Here is a 19818-nt window from a genome sequence, read left to right on the forward strand (position 1 = left end):
GCAACATTGTTTTAAGGTCAAAGAACATTAGGTGCAACATAGTTTTAAGGCCAAAGAACATTAAGTGCAACCTTGTTATTAAGGCCAAAGAACATTACGTGCAAGATTGTTTTAAGGCCAAAGAACATTAGGTGCAACATAGTTTTAAAGCCAAAGAACATTAAGTGCAACCTTGTTATTAAGGCCAAAGAACATTAGGTGCAACATTGTTTTAAAGCCAAAGAACATTAGGTGCAACATTGTTTTAAGGCCAAAGAACATTAGGTGCAACCTTTTTTTTTAAGGTTAAAGAACATTAGGTGCAACATTTTTAAGGCCAAAGAACATTAGGTTTAAGGTGAAAGAACAACCTTGTTTTTAAGGTCAAAGAAAATTAGGGTTAAGGTCAAAGAACGTTAGGTGCAACATTGTTTTTAAGGCCAAAGAACATTAGTGGCAACATTGTTTTTAAGGTCAAAGAACGTTAGGTGCAAACTGGTTTATACGGTCAAATCAACTTTAGTTGCACTTGTGTTGTAGGTGAATGAAACATTAGGTACATACATGTTTTTAATTTAATTTACTGTCTAGTATCGCTACCCAACCCCTAATCTGTCCGTAAACCTACCCCTAACTCGACCCTCAACCCTGACCCGATATCTAAACTTGGCTCTAGTGTTGATTTCAACTTAAGTGCAACCTAGACCTAACTGTGATACCGGCTCTGGTCTTGATTTCAACCATGTCTCTAAACTTAAGCATAACCTAGACCTAACTGCGATACTGGCTCTAGTCTTGATTTCAACCATGCCTCTAAACTTAAGCATAACCTAGACCTAACTGCGATACTGGCTCTAGTCTTGATTTCAACCATGTCTCTAAACTAAAGCACAACCTAGACCTAACTGCGATACTGGCTCTAGTCTTGATTTCAACCTTGTCTCTAAACTAAAGCATAACCTAGACCTAACTGCGATACCGATAGAAGAAATAAAAGCTTAATGCAAACTGTATTGTGCTAATGGTGTCTTTAAAAATGTGAAACGGTCTCTGAGTCGACTCAGCTCGAAAGTGTACCTGACTCGTTGAAAAAGTAAAAGAAATCTAGTCATAGTGACGACCAAATCAACCCATAAAGAAAGTCCCCAAAAAACAACAACAGATGAACTCTACTTTATCTGCTCTATTCGCCATACGAACCGCAGTGATACTTTCTTTAGAATGGTCGTCAGTATAAAATCCACACTATCTTTGCTAATATTTCTACATTATTCCTAATCCCTAAATCTAGCCCTAAGCTGTTGCTGAGATAATCCTACACATACTCTAGGCCCATATACTATGTGTACACATTATTTCAGATAAAAATAATAATAATAAGAGAAAGAGAGTATTCCATGCACATAAATCTTAAGATGGGTTGCCACTAGCAACGCGCATCCGATTAGATCGCCATACATGAATTGGACTTGGTCGGGGCACAAAAAAAACCTTTTAAGCAGAATCGATTTGATTAACCTTTCGGAAGCCGCGATCAGCGTTCCCATGGTTACCCGCGTTCAATAATCGTGCCGTCTCGAGGCGGGTAGATGACGGGCTGCGCGCCCAGTCGTCCACTTGTTTTCGTTGGGATTTCGTCTTGGCGCGATCCGGAAGTCAGTGGTGAGTTGCTGATTTTATTTTTTGATACGTAAATAGCCTGTTGATTACGCGAGCTTGTTCTTGCGTTATTTACACTGCTGTTGACGACGGGGTTGTGTCTTTTGTTGTTATTGTTTAAACACATGAATATTTTAGGTATCGATTCGGAGTTTTTATAACTATAGCTATCCGGTTTAAGTCTGAATAAAGGTTAGAGCTAGGGCTAGGGTCAAATGGTAGTTTAAGGATTAGAAACAAGGTTTGTGTCAGGACTAGAGTAAGGTGTAATGTTAGAGCTGGGTTACAGAGTAGCGATACTAGCAAAATGATAGCATCGAATACGTCCAGAGAACGTATTAAATAAATAGGCCTACTTTTTTTTGTATTTGCTGCTGTGAATATTGCCTGATGGACCAGATCATTTTGTTGACATTGACGAATACGTTGTTCGACTATTTCGTCTTCTGAGTATCTCTTACTCTCTAAAAATAGCTTTGAGATTAAAGCTGAAAAATTATATTTTAAGAATTTGTGGTATAAAATTTACCAATGTGGACAACTTGAAACTATTTTTCCTTTGGGCTACATTTCTGTTTACATATGCCTGTCAGATATGTTATTTTGACGTTTCAGTTTTGTAAAATTCGCTACTATCTTTAAAAGACCATCATTATTTTTGTGTTTGCTTTTCCAGTAAATATTTGGATTCTTACGAGTTTGATTGATAGTGTGTTTTAACAAACGCATCAGAAAACTAAAAATATCTATTTATCGGTGATTTCCTATAGTTTGTAATAAAACTCAAAGTCAGTAAGTTTAGTTATCACGTAACCAAAATTTATTTGGTGACGAAAATAAGACAAATATTTTTAAAAAATTCAGTCTTGTTTAGTTACCGAATAACTAACAATTAATTTTTAAAAATACACAATACATGAATTTAAAATCACATGTTTTGATAACACTGCAAACGTTTTTACATTTGATCTTCTTTCTTTTGAGAATATTCTGGTTAGATGCCGTTTACCCCACAAGTTGGATGTTATAGATTTTGATTGTTGTGTTACTGGTTTTTTTATAGTAAAGTATATAAGTGCTGTTTATGAAATTATTTTTATAATAATAGTTAAAATATAGTAAATGTTTCACTGTTTTAATAAATAATATATAAATTTCCTACACCAGTACTCACCACTTAAAAAACCCACAGTAAATACTCTCCTGCAGGCGATTAAATAATACAATTTTTGTACTTTGATGGTAGTATACGTGTTTTATGACGAGAGTGAAATACAAACTCATCTTTATATATCTCTAACCCATGCGGGACATCCCTCGAAATAAAGAAATAAGAAGCCAGATTGTCATGGCTGTGGTTAAAATTATACATACACCAAATGAGATCGTTTGTGTCGCTTTAACTCTTTACTCCCCGGGGAGCCAAAAGAAATAGGAGGAAGGAAGTTAAACAAAAATTTAGATTAAAGCTTCCCTTTATAAATGTTTTTTTTGTCGAATAATTTCTTCCCGAACCACATCCATTTCTTTTTATTCCTTTGGGAGAATGACCGAAAATTGTATCCCCCCCCCCCCCCCAATGTAATCGTCAACAGTTTCCTGATAGGTGATTGTCTCAAGCAGTTCGCTCTGGTTACTTCCCTTCTTGTCTTGTTTGAAGGTAGATCTGAATTCGAAATTGTATCCCCTTACAATCCTCTTTAGACCTAGCAAACACTCGGCCGTCTGCTGCCAATAGCCGACCCTGCTCGACGGGGATTTTGAATGTCGACAGAAGTAAATCAAAACAAAAATAACGTTTCTAGATTATGTTCGCAGTAGATTTCTTTCTTTTTTTTCAGTCTTAGCTAAGCCCAGTTTTGGAGTCATATATCATTTATTCTTAGCTAAGTACAGTTTAGCAGCCGTATATATTTTGTTTAAACCGTTAGCTAAATGCAGTGTAGCAACCATATACATTTTGTTATAGCCGTTAGTTTGGTCCATTTCTGCTGCCATATAATAATAATAATATGGCTTATTGGATGAATGTGCATTGGCAATCCAAGCACAAAGACTGGACAGTAAGATGAGAAGAGCCAGATGTTGCCCATGTGTTACACCCCACACAGCTGATGGACCCTAGGGACAGAGGCGTAGCAACCTTTCCCGGCGCCCGGGGCGAACATTCAGTTTGGCGCCCCCCCCCCCATATATATATATATATATATATATATATATATATATATATATATATATATATAATATATATATATGTAACGAGCGAGCAGTTATCCTGTCCGACGACGCCAATTGTAACGAGCGAACAGTTACCCTGCTCGCAACGCCACATGTTACGAGATTATTTGCCTGTAGTGCCAAATGTAACGAGTTTAACCACTCATGCTACACAACATCGACTACAGTAGAAATACTCGAAGATGCAGGTTCGCTATTGATCCTTTTATTACATGAATCAAGAAATGCTTCAATATAACACAATGAATCAACAGGAATGCTTCACAATAATAGTCTGAATCAACTGACCCCTAACAGTCCTCACTAGGCTTCATATAACTGAATCCACATGTCCATCCTTCCTATCCTCACATAGCACACACGTCTACCCCGTTCCACAGCCAACTGGATACTCCCCGCTCTACAGTTCACCGTCTCATTATATCTCACGTACATGTAATAGTTTCCATTAGTTGCATCAGCCTGTCAACTGCGCCGCGGCTTTGCGTTCGTTATCAGTCTACCATCTGCACTATTGCATCAGACTGTAATACGTTGTTAACCATAGTATGGTAACTACCCTAGTTACATCCACCCCCGCCTTTTTTTGTGTGTTTTCAACCACAAACAACGCTTGGCAGGTGCACTCCTTCAATGTCAAAAACACCACCGTAAAAAAAATTTATTGTTCCACTCACTGTCAATGTCGTCACATTCGTAAAAGATTGACAGTTATCCCTATTTCACATATCAAATGTGTCTACATCATATTCCTCAGACACAAAGCAGTTCTAGAATTCACATCCACCTTTTTTCGTTTGGTGTCTTCACCAGTTCACTTTGATAGCTTTTGAACAGTCTGTTCTCATCCCAGCGCGACCATGAAAGAATTGATGGTTGCTGACAAAAAATTTCGTATTCTTTCTGTTTCTCAAACTTCTCCGCGGACCACTTATCTGATGGTCTACTGTCTCTCTGCTTCTGGAAGGAACGGGATCCTCTTTGTTGCCGTTATCCTTCACTTGTGTATCGCGGTTGTTCTGTTGATGGTGATATGGTTCCGGGATGGGTATGTGAATTTCCGTTGTAACTTCCGGTCCCCTAATTGTCTTAGGTTTCTCTGTGTGTAACTGCTCTTCTTGCCTATTCCAATATTTCTTTAATTGAGCAATATTCGCCCACCGATCCGGTTTGGCGTGATCGATGGGTCTTATCTTAAAGGGGCCACCTGCTACTTTAGGCATCTCCACGACTTGCCATATCTCCTGTCCCCAGAGATCGTGGATTTTGTTTCTGCCTAACGGGTGGCTACGCAGTAATACCCTGTCGTTCAGTTTGAGTGGCGGGTCCTTTGTCTGTACCGGCGGTTCCCTTCGCCGTGCTTCATGTTCTAGTCTTTCCTGTACTACCCTGTACATTTCTCTAATTCTTCTCATATGTTCATTCACATATTCCAGTGCGGTGTATGAGCCAGTCATACTCTCCCTTTTTCCTAGGAACAAATCAAGAGGGAGTCGAGCCTCCCGTCCGAACAGCAACATGTGTGGCGCAAAGCCGGTTGTGGCATGGGGGGTGCAGTTGTATAGATATACCAACTCTGGGAGAAAATCCGGCCAACGTTTTTTCTGTTCAGGTTCTAGGGTACGCAGCAAATCATGCATGCTGCGGTTGAACCGTTCACACTGTCCGTTTCCTTTCGGATTAAATGTGGTTGTTCTAGACTTGTTGATCCCGTAGTGGCTGCACAGTTGGTTAATTACTTCTGACTCGAAAGCCCTTCCTTGGTCAGAGTGTAATTGTCTTGGTATGCCATATTTGATGAACCAATGGTCTATTAAGACCTTTGCCACTGTTTTGGCAGTCTGATCTCGTGTGGGCACCGCCACAGTCCATTTGGTGAATACATCAGTCATTACCAACACATGTTCCGTCCCATCCGATGATTGCTCCAACGACGTAAAGTCCATAGCCACAATCTCTAGTGGTTTTGTCGCTAATAGGTGTCCCGATGGCTGTCTCATTTTGACAACTGGCATTTTCGCATGCTGACACCTCACACAAGCCTCACAATGGCGTTTGACCTCCATTTCCATATTGGGCCAGTAACACCTTCGTCGTAATATTTTGTGCGTCCTGTCCTGACCCTGGTGTCCTGCCCTGTCATGTGCCAACCTTAGCACTTCTTCTCGTAATTGTCCAGGCACCACCACCTGGTGTATTGTCCCATCAATTTGGTCATGAATTCTCCGCATGAGAACACCATCCTGTATACTGAGACGGTCCCACTGACTCAGTATTTTCTTTGTTTCTCGACCAAATTGTTCTCTTTCCCTTCTTCCTGGGAATTTTTGTTCCTGGACGTGTTTCAACAGCGGCTGTAAGCCACTATCCGTTCTCTGGGCATCTCTTATCTCTTTGTGATTAAGGCAACTAAAATCACCAATGTCCATATGTCCGGGCTCTGTGGAAATGTGCTCCACCCCGGTCTGTCCGTTCTGCCTCACTTGCACCCCGTGAGGGATATCTGTTGACGCTCTGACCTCACATATTCCTGTCAGCGTTTCTTCCTCATCGCCCGGTCTCTCGTAAGGATTCCTTGATAAGGCGTCCGCATTGCCGTTGGACCGCCCCGGGCGATATTTTATCTCTAGGTCAAAGAGTGCCAATTCTGCTGCCCATCGCTGTTCGATGGATCCCAACTTTGCTGTCTTTAGGTGACTCAAGGGGTTATTGTCAGTGTATACCACACATTTAGCACCTAATAGATAGTCCCTGAATTTTTCCGTCACAGCCCATTTTAATGTCAAAAGTTCTAGTTTCATGGCGCTGTAATTTGTCATGTTCTTCTCTGATTCCTTCAGAGCTCGACTGGCATAAGCAATAACCCTGAAGCCCTGCTTTTGTTGTTGTGATAGCACAGCTCCCAGACCTTTAGAGCTGGCGTCAATTTCTAGCCGAAATGGTTTGTCAAAGTCTGCGTATCCCAATATCGGCGCCTCTGTCAAAGCCTTTTTCAGTAGCTTAAACGAGTTCAGGCATTCCTCAGTCCATAATTCACCTATCCGTTGTGTTTTACCTTTCTTTTTCTCCTTACTGTGTTTCTTTGTCATTTTGTTTACCAAGTCATGCAATGGTGCGGCAATTTTTGCAAAACCAGGCACAAATTTTCTATAATAGGAAGCAAAGCCCAAGAATGATCTGACCTCTACCGTAGTTGTTGGCTGTTTCCATTCTTTAACAGCTGCAATTTTATCTGGGTCAGTGGCGATGCCATCCGACGAAATCACGTAACCCAAAAAATGTACCGATTTCAGACCGAAGCAGCATTTGTCTGGGTTCAGCTTTACTCCTATCTCCCTAAGACGGAGAAACACTTGTTCTAATCTTTCTAGATGGTCCTCCCAAGTTTTTGAATAAACTAGTATATCATCCAAGTACACCAACATTATTTGAAATAGAAAGTCACTCATAGCACTCTGCATTACTCGCTGGAATGTAGCAGGTGCATTAGTTAGACCAAACGGCATACGGGTCCACTCGTACAGTCCCAGTGGAGAAATAAATGCAGTTTTATGTTGATCGTTGGGGTGCATGGCCACTTGGTGGTAGCCACTAGCCAAATCCAAGGTAGAAAAAAATCTTGCTCCCCCCAACGCATCAAGACATTCATCAATACGAGGCAAGGGGAATGCATCCCTTCTTGTGATATTGTTCAATTTCCGGTAATCACAACACAGTCTTATCTCCCCTGACTTCTTTTTTACCACTACTATCGGTGCCGCATACGGGCTAGTGCTGGTTGTAATAATTCCCTTTTTTAGTAGATCGTTCAGGTGTGCCTTCACCGCAGAGTAGTGACTCGGTGGTAATCTTCGATAAGGTTGCGCCACCGGCTTGTCTTGTAGTAAGGGTATCTGGTGTTTTATTACTTCCGTGTAACCCAAATCACCCTCGTACGAGGCAAATATATCCCTGTACTTATTCAACAATTCATTTAGTTTTGGGTCCTCAGTTTCCGGGAATGTATATGATCGGCCATCCTCTTTCTTCACCTCGGCCGTCACATTGACCGACCTAATTGTTACTTCATTACTGCTGGTATTGCTCAGTTCGATGCACTGTGCCGACCTTTGTACCTCGACGTTCTGTGGTACTCCTACCAGAGTATTAGGCGGTATAAAAATTTCCTCATCCAAAACATTTGCCACTAGTCCTTGAACTAGTCCATTTTCCGCTGATGTGTATGTCCGCAGTAACACGACGCCTGCCCTCAGTGCGGCGCCACATGGTTCTATCATCACATCACCATTCACGCTTCTATCCCCAATTTGTAATGTGATTGCCTTGACCGTGTTTGCCGGGACTGATATCCTTCCTCTGGTCTTGGCAAACCTGGCCAACTTGGATCCCCGACCTGGTGTGGTCGATCCGACAATATTTGTAAGAAATTCTGGCAACTGGCCAAGAATATTCATGCCCAACAGGCAAGGTATATTTGACACATTTGTCTCTAGGTTGTGTTTCGTAACGAACACCCCAACCTGCTTCAACCTATGTCCCGCCACCACGACATCCGCCAGAAAATAACCACAGTAAGGAATGGTTAGTCCATTAGCTGCCGTCAGGCGCATGCATGTGTCAGACCTCAACCTATGGTCTTTTCCTTTCATCCATTTGGTGTAAAAATTTTCCGTGATTGTCGTCACCTGGGAGCCTGTATCCACAATTGCCTTCACCGCGATGTCCCCAATCGTAATCACCATTTCGGGACAGACTCCCATCATTTTGCTTCTTGGGCCATAACCTCGCCCCTCTGTAGCCTGGCCCTGCCTTACAGAGGACGACCGTTTCCCTGGCAGTACCGTGCCATATGTCCGGGTTGTGAACAGGACAAACAAATTGGTCGACCGTCAGCCGTCCACCGGAGCGATGAACCGGCGGGTCGCGGCCGTCCAACCTGTCTCTGTTTTGTCCCGTTCTTTTCCTGATTCTCAGCTGTTGACCTGCTTTCCAACCTCTCCAATCTTTGGTCAACCTTATCCAGGTGGGCCAACAGTTGAGCCATCATGGTTTCCACCGTGCCGGTCCCCGTGGGTGGGGATTGTTTCTGTTCCGGCACAGAGACTTTGTTCACCGAACAGTTCGATTGGTCCTCATCCTCGGACCTGCGGATCGCTGAGTTCCTGACCTGAAGGAAGGTCAACTGCGGGTCTTTGTGGACCTCCTCTTTCAACTCTCTCCTTAAGATCGGGGTTGCTAGCCCCTCGATGAACTGGTCCCTCAGTAGGCGTACATCAATGTCAGGTGTTTTGCCCTTTACCGAATCAAAGGCCCTGTTTATTCGGTGTGAATACTCCATCACACTCTCCGCCATTCTCTGCTTTAAGCCTACGAACCCCGATAGCAGTTGCGATCCCGACCGTCTCTCCCCAAAGGTCTCCATAATTAGATCCAACACCTTATCTGGATCTGATTGGACGGTTTTATCGTGGCATTTGACCTCTGCCCTAACCGTCTCTCCTATACTGCCCATCAGCAGTCTTAATCTTTCCTCTGGTGACATGTTTCTCGAGGCCCAGGCCGCTTTGACCTCCTCACTGAACCTGTTGGTTAAAGTTGGATCACCGTCCCCGTAAAATTTGTTAATGTGGGACTCTCTGGGCAGGACCACAATATGGGTCTGCTTCTCGTCCAGAGTAGACATTTTATTCCTTTAGTAAAAAAAAAAAAGAGTTCTTTCTTACCGTGTGTGTATGAAAAAATTTTCCTCGTTCCTCAATTTTCACTGTTCCTGAATGTCCGAATTCACACACACACTAAACACAGTTATGAACTAGGTTGACTATGGGTGCCTAACGCGGCAAGTCTCGTTGAATTCATCCTGAGCGCAGCGCCAATTGTAACGAGCGAGCAGTTATCCTGTCCGACGACGCCAATTGTAACGAGCGAACAGTTACCCTGCTCGCAACGCCACATGTTACGAGATTATTTGCCTGTAGTGCCAAATGTAACGAGTTTAACCACTCATGCTACACAACATCGACTACAGTAGAAATACTCGAAGATGCAGGTTCGCTATTGATCCTTTTATTACATGAATCAAGAAATGCTTCAATATAACACAATGAATCAACAGGAATGCTTCACAATAATAGTCTGAATCAACTGACCCCTAACAGTCCTCACTAGGCTTCATATAACTGAATCCACATGTCCATCCTTCCTATCCTCACATAGCACACACGTCTACCCCGTTCCACAGCCAACTGGATACTCCCCGCTCTACAGTTCACCGTCTCATTATATCTCACGTACATGTAATAGTTTCCATTAGTTGCATCAGCCTGTCAACTGCGCCGCGGCTTTGCGTTCGTTATCAGTCTACCATCTGCACTATTGCATCAGACTGTAATACGTTGTTAACCATAGTATGGTAACTACCCTAGTTACATATATATGCGTGTGCGACAGTCTTGAAAAAAATTAACAATTACGCTGATTGTCGTTCCCTAAAACTTTACTCGACGCTAATTAAATTCCCCCTGAGATGCATTATCCTTTAAAGATGATGATTAGTAATGTCAGAAAAAATATTGTAGAGCCGCTAAATCGTTTAGGACAGACTTTTTACGTTTTATCTTTGGAACAGTCTCTGTTATGATATAGTATATATTTGGATTATAAGTTTGTTAGATTAAGGTCATACAATTGACATACAATAGCAAATTATTGTTCACATTGGAATACGATATGGGTATTTCGTTGACTGGTTGATTGTATAATGAAACAAGCTAGAGGAAACACATTTATTTTCTAAGTGTTAAAAGAGTTATCTAGTAACCGATCCAATACAAATCCTGCGATTTTTGTTGGTGAAAAAGCGCCCCCCCCCCCCGCCCCTCTCCCCACCATCTTGGACAAAATTGGTACAGTGGATGTTAAACGTCAATAATTTGTGTTTTTATGTTACACAATCGTAAAATACGTTTTAGTTCCATGGGTTCTTTTCTGAGTGATATGGGTTATTTATTCCTTAGTTTTTCCGATTTTAGTCTTTGAAAAAGCGCCCCCCCCCCCCATCTAGGAAAGCTGGAAAGCAGTTTTTCCGGTCACTGTTTCTTAAGGATATACCTTTTACAGTTACTCAATCAAGGTAGAAAACAGTTAAATCAGTATGCAAAGGCTCTCAGCGGTTAAATGTCTTTACTTTGACTGTTTATAATTCAAAACTGCAGCTTAAAATGAGCTTGTAAAAAAAATGTTCTACCCCTTTTGGCGCCCCCCTGAGGTCGGCGCCCGGGGCGGCCGCCCTCCCCGCCCTCCCCTAGCTACGCCTCTGCCTAGGGACAGAACATTGCCTGTACAGCTTGGAATCAGCTATGTCTCGTGAGCTGCCAGAGTTGACATCCTACCAGCTCCACTCCTGTTTGATTTCGAAGTTTTCTCTCCTAGCTGGGTTGCTGTAAATGCTGTTCCCCAGATGACGAGTCTCATGGGTTCGAACTCGGGGATTTCGGGTTAGCAACCTTGCGCTAACCCGCCCGACCACATATAACTTTTAAATTGTGAGATTGGTCTTGTTTGCATAATCACAGAAATCTTGTGTTAATAGTTAACTTGATCAAGCATGCTACCATAGAGTTTTTGTTTTTATCAAACTTTTGTCTGTGAGGAATTCGTTAAGACAAAAGAGCAGTTTATTTGTCAAGGAATTTTAAGCCTACGGTGTTTTTAAAAAAAAACGTGTGTGAATTCAGGTTACACAGAGACACAGAGACACAGACACACACAAAACAGACACAGACACAATACAGAGCTGTAGAGACTAAATACACAATTTCTGTCAAGGAATTTTTGGTTAACGATGCTTAAAAAACGTGTATAAAGTCCACGTTATACAACATACATATGCACCCACACACACACACACACAGGAGTATGTGTACGCACGCGCGCGCACACAAACACACACATACAATACAGAGCTTTAGAGACGAAATAAAAAAATTCTCTGTCAAAGAATTTTTTGTTAACGATGCTTAAAAAACGTAATTAAAGGCCAGGTAATTCACATGCACACACATGCACACACACACAATACAGAGCTTTACAGCGACAAACAAGAAAAATTCTGCTGATCTATGTTTGCACACACTACTGCTGTACACGGCGTTAAGCACACACGACCGGCAGTTTTATCAGATAGCCGGCTATTGTTTACATTTGTATTCGCCAATGGTGGGCTTGTTTATAGAAACATAAATAATTCACAACAATCGAACACGTGACACGACCATGCAGCCGTCAAAGACAGCTCTATCAAGCGAGCCGCACACTAAAAAAAAAAATCCCACTTTTGTTTCGTTCACTGCGTTGGTTAACTCTTGGTATAGTTTTGTCATATTTTTTGTATCATTCATTGCATCAGTTTACTGTTGGTATAGTTTTGTCATATTTTTTGTTTCGTTCACTGTCTCAGTTTACTGTTGGTATAGTTTTGTCGATTTTTTTTGTTTCGTTTACTGCTTCGGTTTACTGTTGGTATAGTTTTGTCGTATTTTTTGTTTCGTTTACTGCCTCGATTTACTGTTCGTATAGTTTTCTCATATTTGTTTTGTTCACTGCGTCCGTTTACTGTTAGCATAGTTTTATCATATTTTTTATTTGTTTCGTGTATAGCCTCTTTTTTTACTGTTGGTATAGTTTGGTCATACTTTTTTGTTTTGGTTGCTAGCATAGGAACGCGTAGTTATTTCGGGCGTGTGTTGAGGGCCAGTCAAAAAATAAAAATCGATGGCAACCCGCTGATGATTTTCGAACAGCCCGGACACATTTTAGCAGGCGTCAGTGCAGACAAGGTGAAGGACGATTGATCGATGAATATTGATACATCCATATCAGGAATATGAGTGCGGGGGAGGAGGATTGATGCGGATGTGAAAATCGTTGATCGTTTGGTCCCGGGGGAGGGGGGGGGGATGATTAGGCCCTGTAATAGAATCCTTGATTATAAAAACAAGTTAATAAAAAGTCTAGTGACAATTTAAGCGCAATTTCCTTAATTAATTTTTTGTGACCGAACGAAAGGATATTTTTGAAAACTTTCTTCGGCAATATTGTTCTAAATTATGGCAGGAATCGATTGGTAAATGTTTCAAGTCGCTAAGTGGTCTGGTTGCCGAGATGGGCCAAAAACTGCATTTTTTTCGAGGTTTTTTGGCTTCTCCGGGAAATCCAGGAAGGAATTCCGGGAATGTTTTTGGCCCACAATCATCCTCGGAACTTGCTTAACATATTTGCTTTGGAACTAGTCCTCGATATTGCTTCGTTGAGGAGGAGATACGACTTAAAGCTGCGGACACACTGCGGACACACATCCATCCATCCAGAAATAACAAATTAATAATAATCGCAATTGTCCGTATGGAAATTGCGCTAAAAATGATTTCTAAATTTCTACAAAAAGAAGGTCTAAGCGATTCGCTGATTTGAATAATGGAAACCCTGATGTAAATAAAAATTCGAATAGCTTTTGATTTTAATGTAGGCCTATTACCATTTTTTGCCAGTTTTAAAAGTACACAAATTTTCTGCCAGTTTTAAGTAGTACTACCTTCAGCGGCGGATTAAGGAGAGGCTGATAAGGCAGCATCCAGGGGCCCCCAATTTTTAGCGGCTCCTTAATTCGCTCTTATAAACGATAGTAAATTTAATTTTTCTATTATCTTTTTTTGTTTCTATGAATTAGGCAATCTTTAATGTAATTTAAGCTATTTTGATCAACCAAAAGTTTTAAAACAATACACACTAGACAAAAACACTTTAAAAGGCCCCCCAACCCCCCCCCCCCCCCCTAAAAAAACTGACCTTCAATCACAAGCAGTCAGACAGACACGGCTATCGCCACACAACACATAATAGAAAAAAATGTACAGAAACGTACAAGCACCATTGTACGAACTGCAGCTGTTATCGCTTCATGTTATACCATTTTTTATTTCCCGCGAGCTCTCCCTCAATTTTACTAATAATAGTTTCGCTGTCTGTGTATGTATCTATCTATCTGACAAGAACGCTCTGTCTGACAAGAACGCTCTAGAGAAAACATAAGAAAAAATTCTATCTGACAAGAACGCTCTAGAGAAAACACAAGCAAAATAAAAACATGCACAGTAATTCGAAAAACGAAATATGACGTCGACACATTTAGCACAGAGTAGAAAATAATCTCAAACCCAGAGAGTGCTCACAGTTATATGACGTCATTGATTTTCGCGTTAACATTGAATAAAAAGGAAATGTTGTCTAATCTTAATGGTTTGCGTGAAGAGTTTCTTGCATACAATTCTTCGGGTAGGGGCGAAGCCCCACCCCACGCGTAAGAATGTCTGAGCCCCCCCCCTCCCCAACTCAAAAGAAATTTCTTCATCGATACTCTATAATAAAATTACCGCCTAATTAATGTGTCTAATCTAAAAAGTGGTTTTCTTGCAATTTCTTTAATGCAATTCTTCGGGTAGTGGCTAAGCGCGACACCAGTGTTTCTTTCAGACTTTTTCCTCCCCGGAGAGAGGTGGGGGGTAATTGAAATTTTCGGGGGCGGGGGTAGAATTTTCGGGGAGGGGGGCGGACACTGGAAAAAGTATATAATTATATTTCGTTGAATGGGACGGTAGACATGTTTTTTTGGGGGTGGGGGGGGGGTGTGTGGGGGGGTAGGGGTGGTTTCCTCATCGATACTCTATAATAAAATTACCGCCTAATTAATGTGTCTAATCTAAAAAGTGGTTTTCTCGCAATTTCTTTAATGCAATTCTTCGTGTAGTGGCTAAGCGCGACACCAGTGTTTCTTTCAGACTTTTTCCTCCCCGGAGAGGGGTGGGGGGTACTTGAAATTTTTGGGGGCGGGGGTAGAATTTTCGGGGAGGGGGCGGACACTGGAAAAAGTATATAATTATATTTCGTTGAATGGGACGGTAGACATGTTTTTTTGGGGGGTGGGGGTGGGTGGGGGTGGGGGTGGGGGTGGGGGGGTGGTGTGTGTGGGGGGGTGGTGGGTGGTGTGTGTGTGGGGGATGGGTTGGTTTTAGTTTAGAGAAAAGAGACAGCACTATCAACCTAGCGCCCGGTGTATCCTTCCTCAACGGGCCATTTTTCTCGTGAGTAAAATATAAGTCGCTGCATTAAAATAAATGCTCTTTTTTTTTAGATTAAAGTTTATAAAAACAAACCAATGAGTAGGTCTATAGATCTATATATTAAATTTGACTTGGTCCAGCCAACTTTATTGTCGGATCCCACAGAAAAATATAATACTATATATATATATATATATATATATATATATATATATATATATATATATACATACATATATATATATATATATATATATATATATATATCAGTTAACTCCTTAAAACAAGCAGGGCTATCACTAGCTAACAGAAGTACTTAGAAAAATATGGAGTTATCAAATTGGTTTAACTGAAGCAAATCATCGCATAGTTATGATTTTTTTTTAAATATATAAATTATCACTAAACATTATTTCAGAGGGAATGTAGAAGCAACATTCATGGGTATATGTAAGTAAAAACAGGACCACCATTTTCAGCCCTCACGATGTACACCATATCTGTCCATCATTCAGACTAATGAACACCACTATCATTACCGGCTGCTTGAAAAATTTATTCACCCGCACTGTAACCTGCTGGTTCGCGATACTCAGATGGATTCCCTCCACTGGCTCGTATGTTGTGGGGGTGGGGGGTCGCCACTAGTATGCATGTTGTAGGGGTGGGGGGGGGGGTCGCTCCTAGTATGCATGTTGTGAGGGTGGGGGATCGCCATAGTATGGATGTTGTGGGGGTGGGGGATCGCCCCTAGTATGCATATTGTGGGGGTGGGGGATCGCCATAGTATGGATGCTGTGGGGGTGGGGGATCGCCCTAGTATGCATGTTGTGGGGGTGGGGGTCGCCCCTAGTATGTATGTTGTGGGGGTGGGGGTCGCCCCTAGTATGCATGTCGTGGGGGTGGGGGATCGCCCCTAGTATGCATGTTGTGGGGGTTGGGGATCGCCCCTAGTATGTATGTTGTGGGGGTGGGGGATCGCCCCTAGTATGCATATTGTGGGGGTGGGGGATCACCCTAGTATGTATGTTGTGGGGGTGGGGGTCGCCCCTAGTATGCATGTCGTGGGGGTGGGGGATCGCCCCTAGTATGCATGTTGTGGGGGTTGGGGATCGCCCCTAGTATGCATGTTGTTTGTGTGTGTGGGGGGGGGGGGGGGTAAATCGCCCCTAGTACACATGTTGTACAGTTGTACACATGGGATCGAACCTAGTATGCATGTTGTGGGGGTGGGGGATCGCCCTAGTATGTATGTTGTGGGTGTGGGGGGATCGCCCTAGTATGTATGTTGTGGGTGTGGGGGGATCGCCCTAGTATGTAAGTTGTAGGGGTGGGGGATCGCCCCTAGTATGTATGTTGTGGGGGTGGGGGATCGCCCTAGTATGTATGTTGTGGGTGTGGGGGGATCGCCCTAGTATGTATGTTGTGGGGGTGGGTGTCGCCCCTGGTATGCATGTTGTAGGGGTGGGGGGTAGCCCCTAGTATGTATGTTGTGGGGGTGGGGGATCGCCCTAGTATGTATGTTGTGGGGGTGGGTGTCGCCCCTGGTATGCATGTTGTGGGAGTGGAGGATCGCCCTAGTATGTATGTTGTGGGGGTGGGGGATCGCCCTAGTATGTATGTTGTGGGGGTGGGGGATCGCCCTAGTATGTATGTTGTGGGTGTGGGGGGATCGCCCTAGTATGTATGTTGTGGGATTGGGGGATCGCCCTAGTATGTAAGTTGTAGGGGTGGGGGATCGCCCCTAGTATGTATGTTGTGGGGGTGGGGGATCGCCCCTAGTATGTATGTTGTGGGTGTGGGGGGATCGCCCTAGTATGTATGTTGTGGGGGTGGGGTATCGCCCCTAGTATGCATGTTGTAGGGGTGGGGGATCGCCCCTAGTATGTATGTTGTGGGGGTGGGGGATCGCCATAGTATGTATGTTGTGGGGGTGGGGGATCGCCCCTAGTATGGAACATGTTTGCATGTTCTGTGAGTGTGTGGTTGGTGGGGTGGGGGGGGGGGGGAGTAGTCTGCACTGGCATACAATAAAAATAATAAAAATAATATTCACACACACACACACACACACTACATTTTGTTTATATTTATTAACCTTAAACTATAGTCTGTTGCATTTTGTATGAACCCAATAGTGTACACTTCTGTAGTATAGATACTATTGGGAGGGACGTTATATGTAATTTAGTTAGAACTTAAAGATCATGGGGTATATAAATTATATATAGTGGGTGGGTGGTTGGGTGGGGGTGGGGGGGTGGGAGGGGGGGGCGATAGTCTTAACTAGCATGCAAGTCTGCTTTCTCTGTCGGGGGTGGGGGAGGGGAGGGATAAGTCTTCACAATCATGCAACCCAATGCATGTTCTGTGTGTTTGTGGGGGGGGGGGTAGTTTTTCACTTAAATATATATATATATATATATATATATATATATATATATATATATATATATATATATATATATATATATATATATATATATATATATATTTTACATAATATAAATAACATAAATAATTTAACATAATATAAATAACCTCATCCTTGTTAATTCATCGTGACAAACTATTCTTATACGGTACAGTTTGTTGTTGTTTTCGTTGGTTTGTTTTTCGTTGGTTGGTTGTTGATGTTATTTTTAAAGGAAGGATCGACGTGTTAGAAAAAAAATGAAAGTGTTGTGTAAGAATCACTTAATAAAGTGGAATTATCATTTTTCTCTATATATTTTGCTATTTTTCGCCTTGGTGTCACCCTCCTAAATGGTGTCACCCGGTGCGGTCCACCACCCCCACCACCCCGCCCCCCTCGCTACGCCGCTGTGTTGAACCCCCCTGTCTCCCACCTATAGCTATTGTATCCGTGTTTCACATTACATCTTAAAAGTTTTGGTTTAGACATTCGTGCCTATTCATTCTGTCAGTACTTGTGTTGGCCTGTCATACCCCGGCCTGTTTCAATCAATAACTTTAGATTTATCTGACTAAAAGACGAGCATAATAAAAACGATTGTCTTGCTAAACTAAGCGGCAGTTCATTATTGGTTGCTATTTTTAAACAAAATATTCTTTGACGTGTAATAAATGCGAGATCTAGTTACATTTTCGGTTTCGAACAATCTTTGTTCCTTCGTCACGGCTACTTAAACTTTAACTTAGAGTCAGGTGTTTTTTTTTAATGTTGGATTGTAAAGTTTAACATTTAAGAGACGGGGTTTATGGCGGTTATGAAAGCTAGTTCAGAAGACAATGGTAGAAAGACAATGGTGGTGTTTGAGAGAAAGACAATGGTGGTATTTGAGAGAAAGACAATGGTGGTATTTGAGAGAAAGACAAGACAATGGTGGTATTTGAGAGAAAGACAATGGTGGTATTTGAGAGAAAGACAATGGTGGTATTTGAGAGAAAGACAATGGTGGTATTTGAGAGAAAGACATGGTGGTATTTGAGAGAAAGACAATGGTGGTATTTGAGAGAAAGACAATGGTGGTATTTGAGAGAAAGACAATGGTGGTATTTTAGAGAAAGACAATGGTGGTATTTGAGAGAAAGACAATGGTGGTATTTGAGAGAAAGACAATGGTGGTGTTTGAGAGAAAGACAATGGTGGTATTTGAGAGAAAGACAATGGTGGTATTTGAGAGAAAGACAATGGTGGTATTTGAGAGAAAGACAATGGTGGTATTTGAGAGAAAGACAATGGTGGTATTTAAAAGAAAGACGATGTTGGTATTTGAGAGAAAGACAATGGTGGTATTTAAAAGAAATACAATGGTGGTATTTGAGAGAAGACAATGGTGGTATTTTATATATCAACGGCCGCTATTAAGTCAAACTTGACACAAAGATGAATTGTAACCCTGTCAACAGTGATAATGGAAGGATTCTCGTCAACTCATTGATGTCCAATATTAGCCGTTACATTAAGGGATAAGCTCAGAATTTTTTTTTAATTTTTTTTTTTTTTTGAGTTTTTACAATTTGAGATCTAAAGCCTTTTGAATACTTTTGCCATGTTTGGCAGATGGAAGTAAGTACTAAACATAAAAATAAGTTAAAAACTATTTTGGTTGTCAGGAAAACCAGAAAAACTTCACCATTTTGATTTGTGTTGGTTCTTTTAGAAACGCTGAGACTTTTATTTATACACTTATAGCACTTTTGGTGATTTTTGTATGCGCATGCTCAGAGGCGTAGCGACCCTTCCCGGCGCCCGGGGACAAACTTTCAATTTGGCGTCCCCCTCGGGAGCAAATTTTCAATTTGCACACCCCCCCCCCCCCTCAATCTTCCGATTTGCAAATTTTCGATTTGCACCCCCCCCCCCCCTTCAAACTTCAAAAATACATCTAAAATGACATTTTAATTTGTTTTTACAACTCATTTTGGCGCCCCCTAAGGTCGGCGCCGGGGAAATATCCCCCCTTCGCTACGCCTCTGCGCATGCCCCCTTTAGAAGTGCGTTACTTGTGAACGTAATGTGTATTTTCATTTTAAAATCTGACTTATAAGAACTCTCAAATGCTTTTTTAATTGTGTTCTTTGTTTGTTTTTTTTTGAAAAGATACATGGATGGCATCTGACAAATGTAAATATGTGACCGGAAACTGTCAACTCTGGGCATGCGCTTTATCAAGAGAGGTAAGCCAATCCTGTTAGTAGAATAGTGTACAGAGAAAGGTACATATAAGGTTTTCAAAAGAAAAATGACATCGAATAGTTCGGTCTGCAGCCCCACTAACCCACGGTCTGCAGCCCCACTAACCCACGGTCTGCAGCCCCACTAACCCACGGTCTGCAGCCCCACTAACCCACGGTCTGC

At 42.0% G+C, this 19818-nt stretch overlaps 1 protein-coding gene across 1 annotated transcript in view; it reads left to right on the top strand.

The window, feature by feature from the left end:
• Positions 1-1554: 1554 nt before the first annotated feature.
• Positions 1555-19818, top strand: part of LOC131938073 (N-acetyllactosaminide beta-1,6-N-acetylglucosaminyl-transferase) — a 28439-nt gene continuing 10175 nt past the window's right edge. Inside the window, exons 1-2 of the mRNA XM_059295965.1 lie at positions 1555-1641; positions 19561-19637. Coding sequence (XP_059151948.1) covers positions 19619-19637 — 19 coding nt within the window. The 5' untranslated portion in view covers positions 1555-1641; positions 19561-19618. The remainder of the gene's footprint in view (positions 1642-19560; positions 19638-19818) is intronic.

The sequence above is a fragment of the Physella acuta genome, unplaced genomic scaffold (assembly GCF_028476545.2).
Source record: "Physella acuta isolate Inbredline_101_S28 unplaced genomic scaffold, ASM2847654v3 ptg000232l, whole genome shotgun sequence".
NCBI lineage: Eukaryota > Metazoa > Mollusca > Gastropoda > Physidae > Physella > Physella acuta.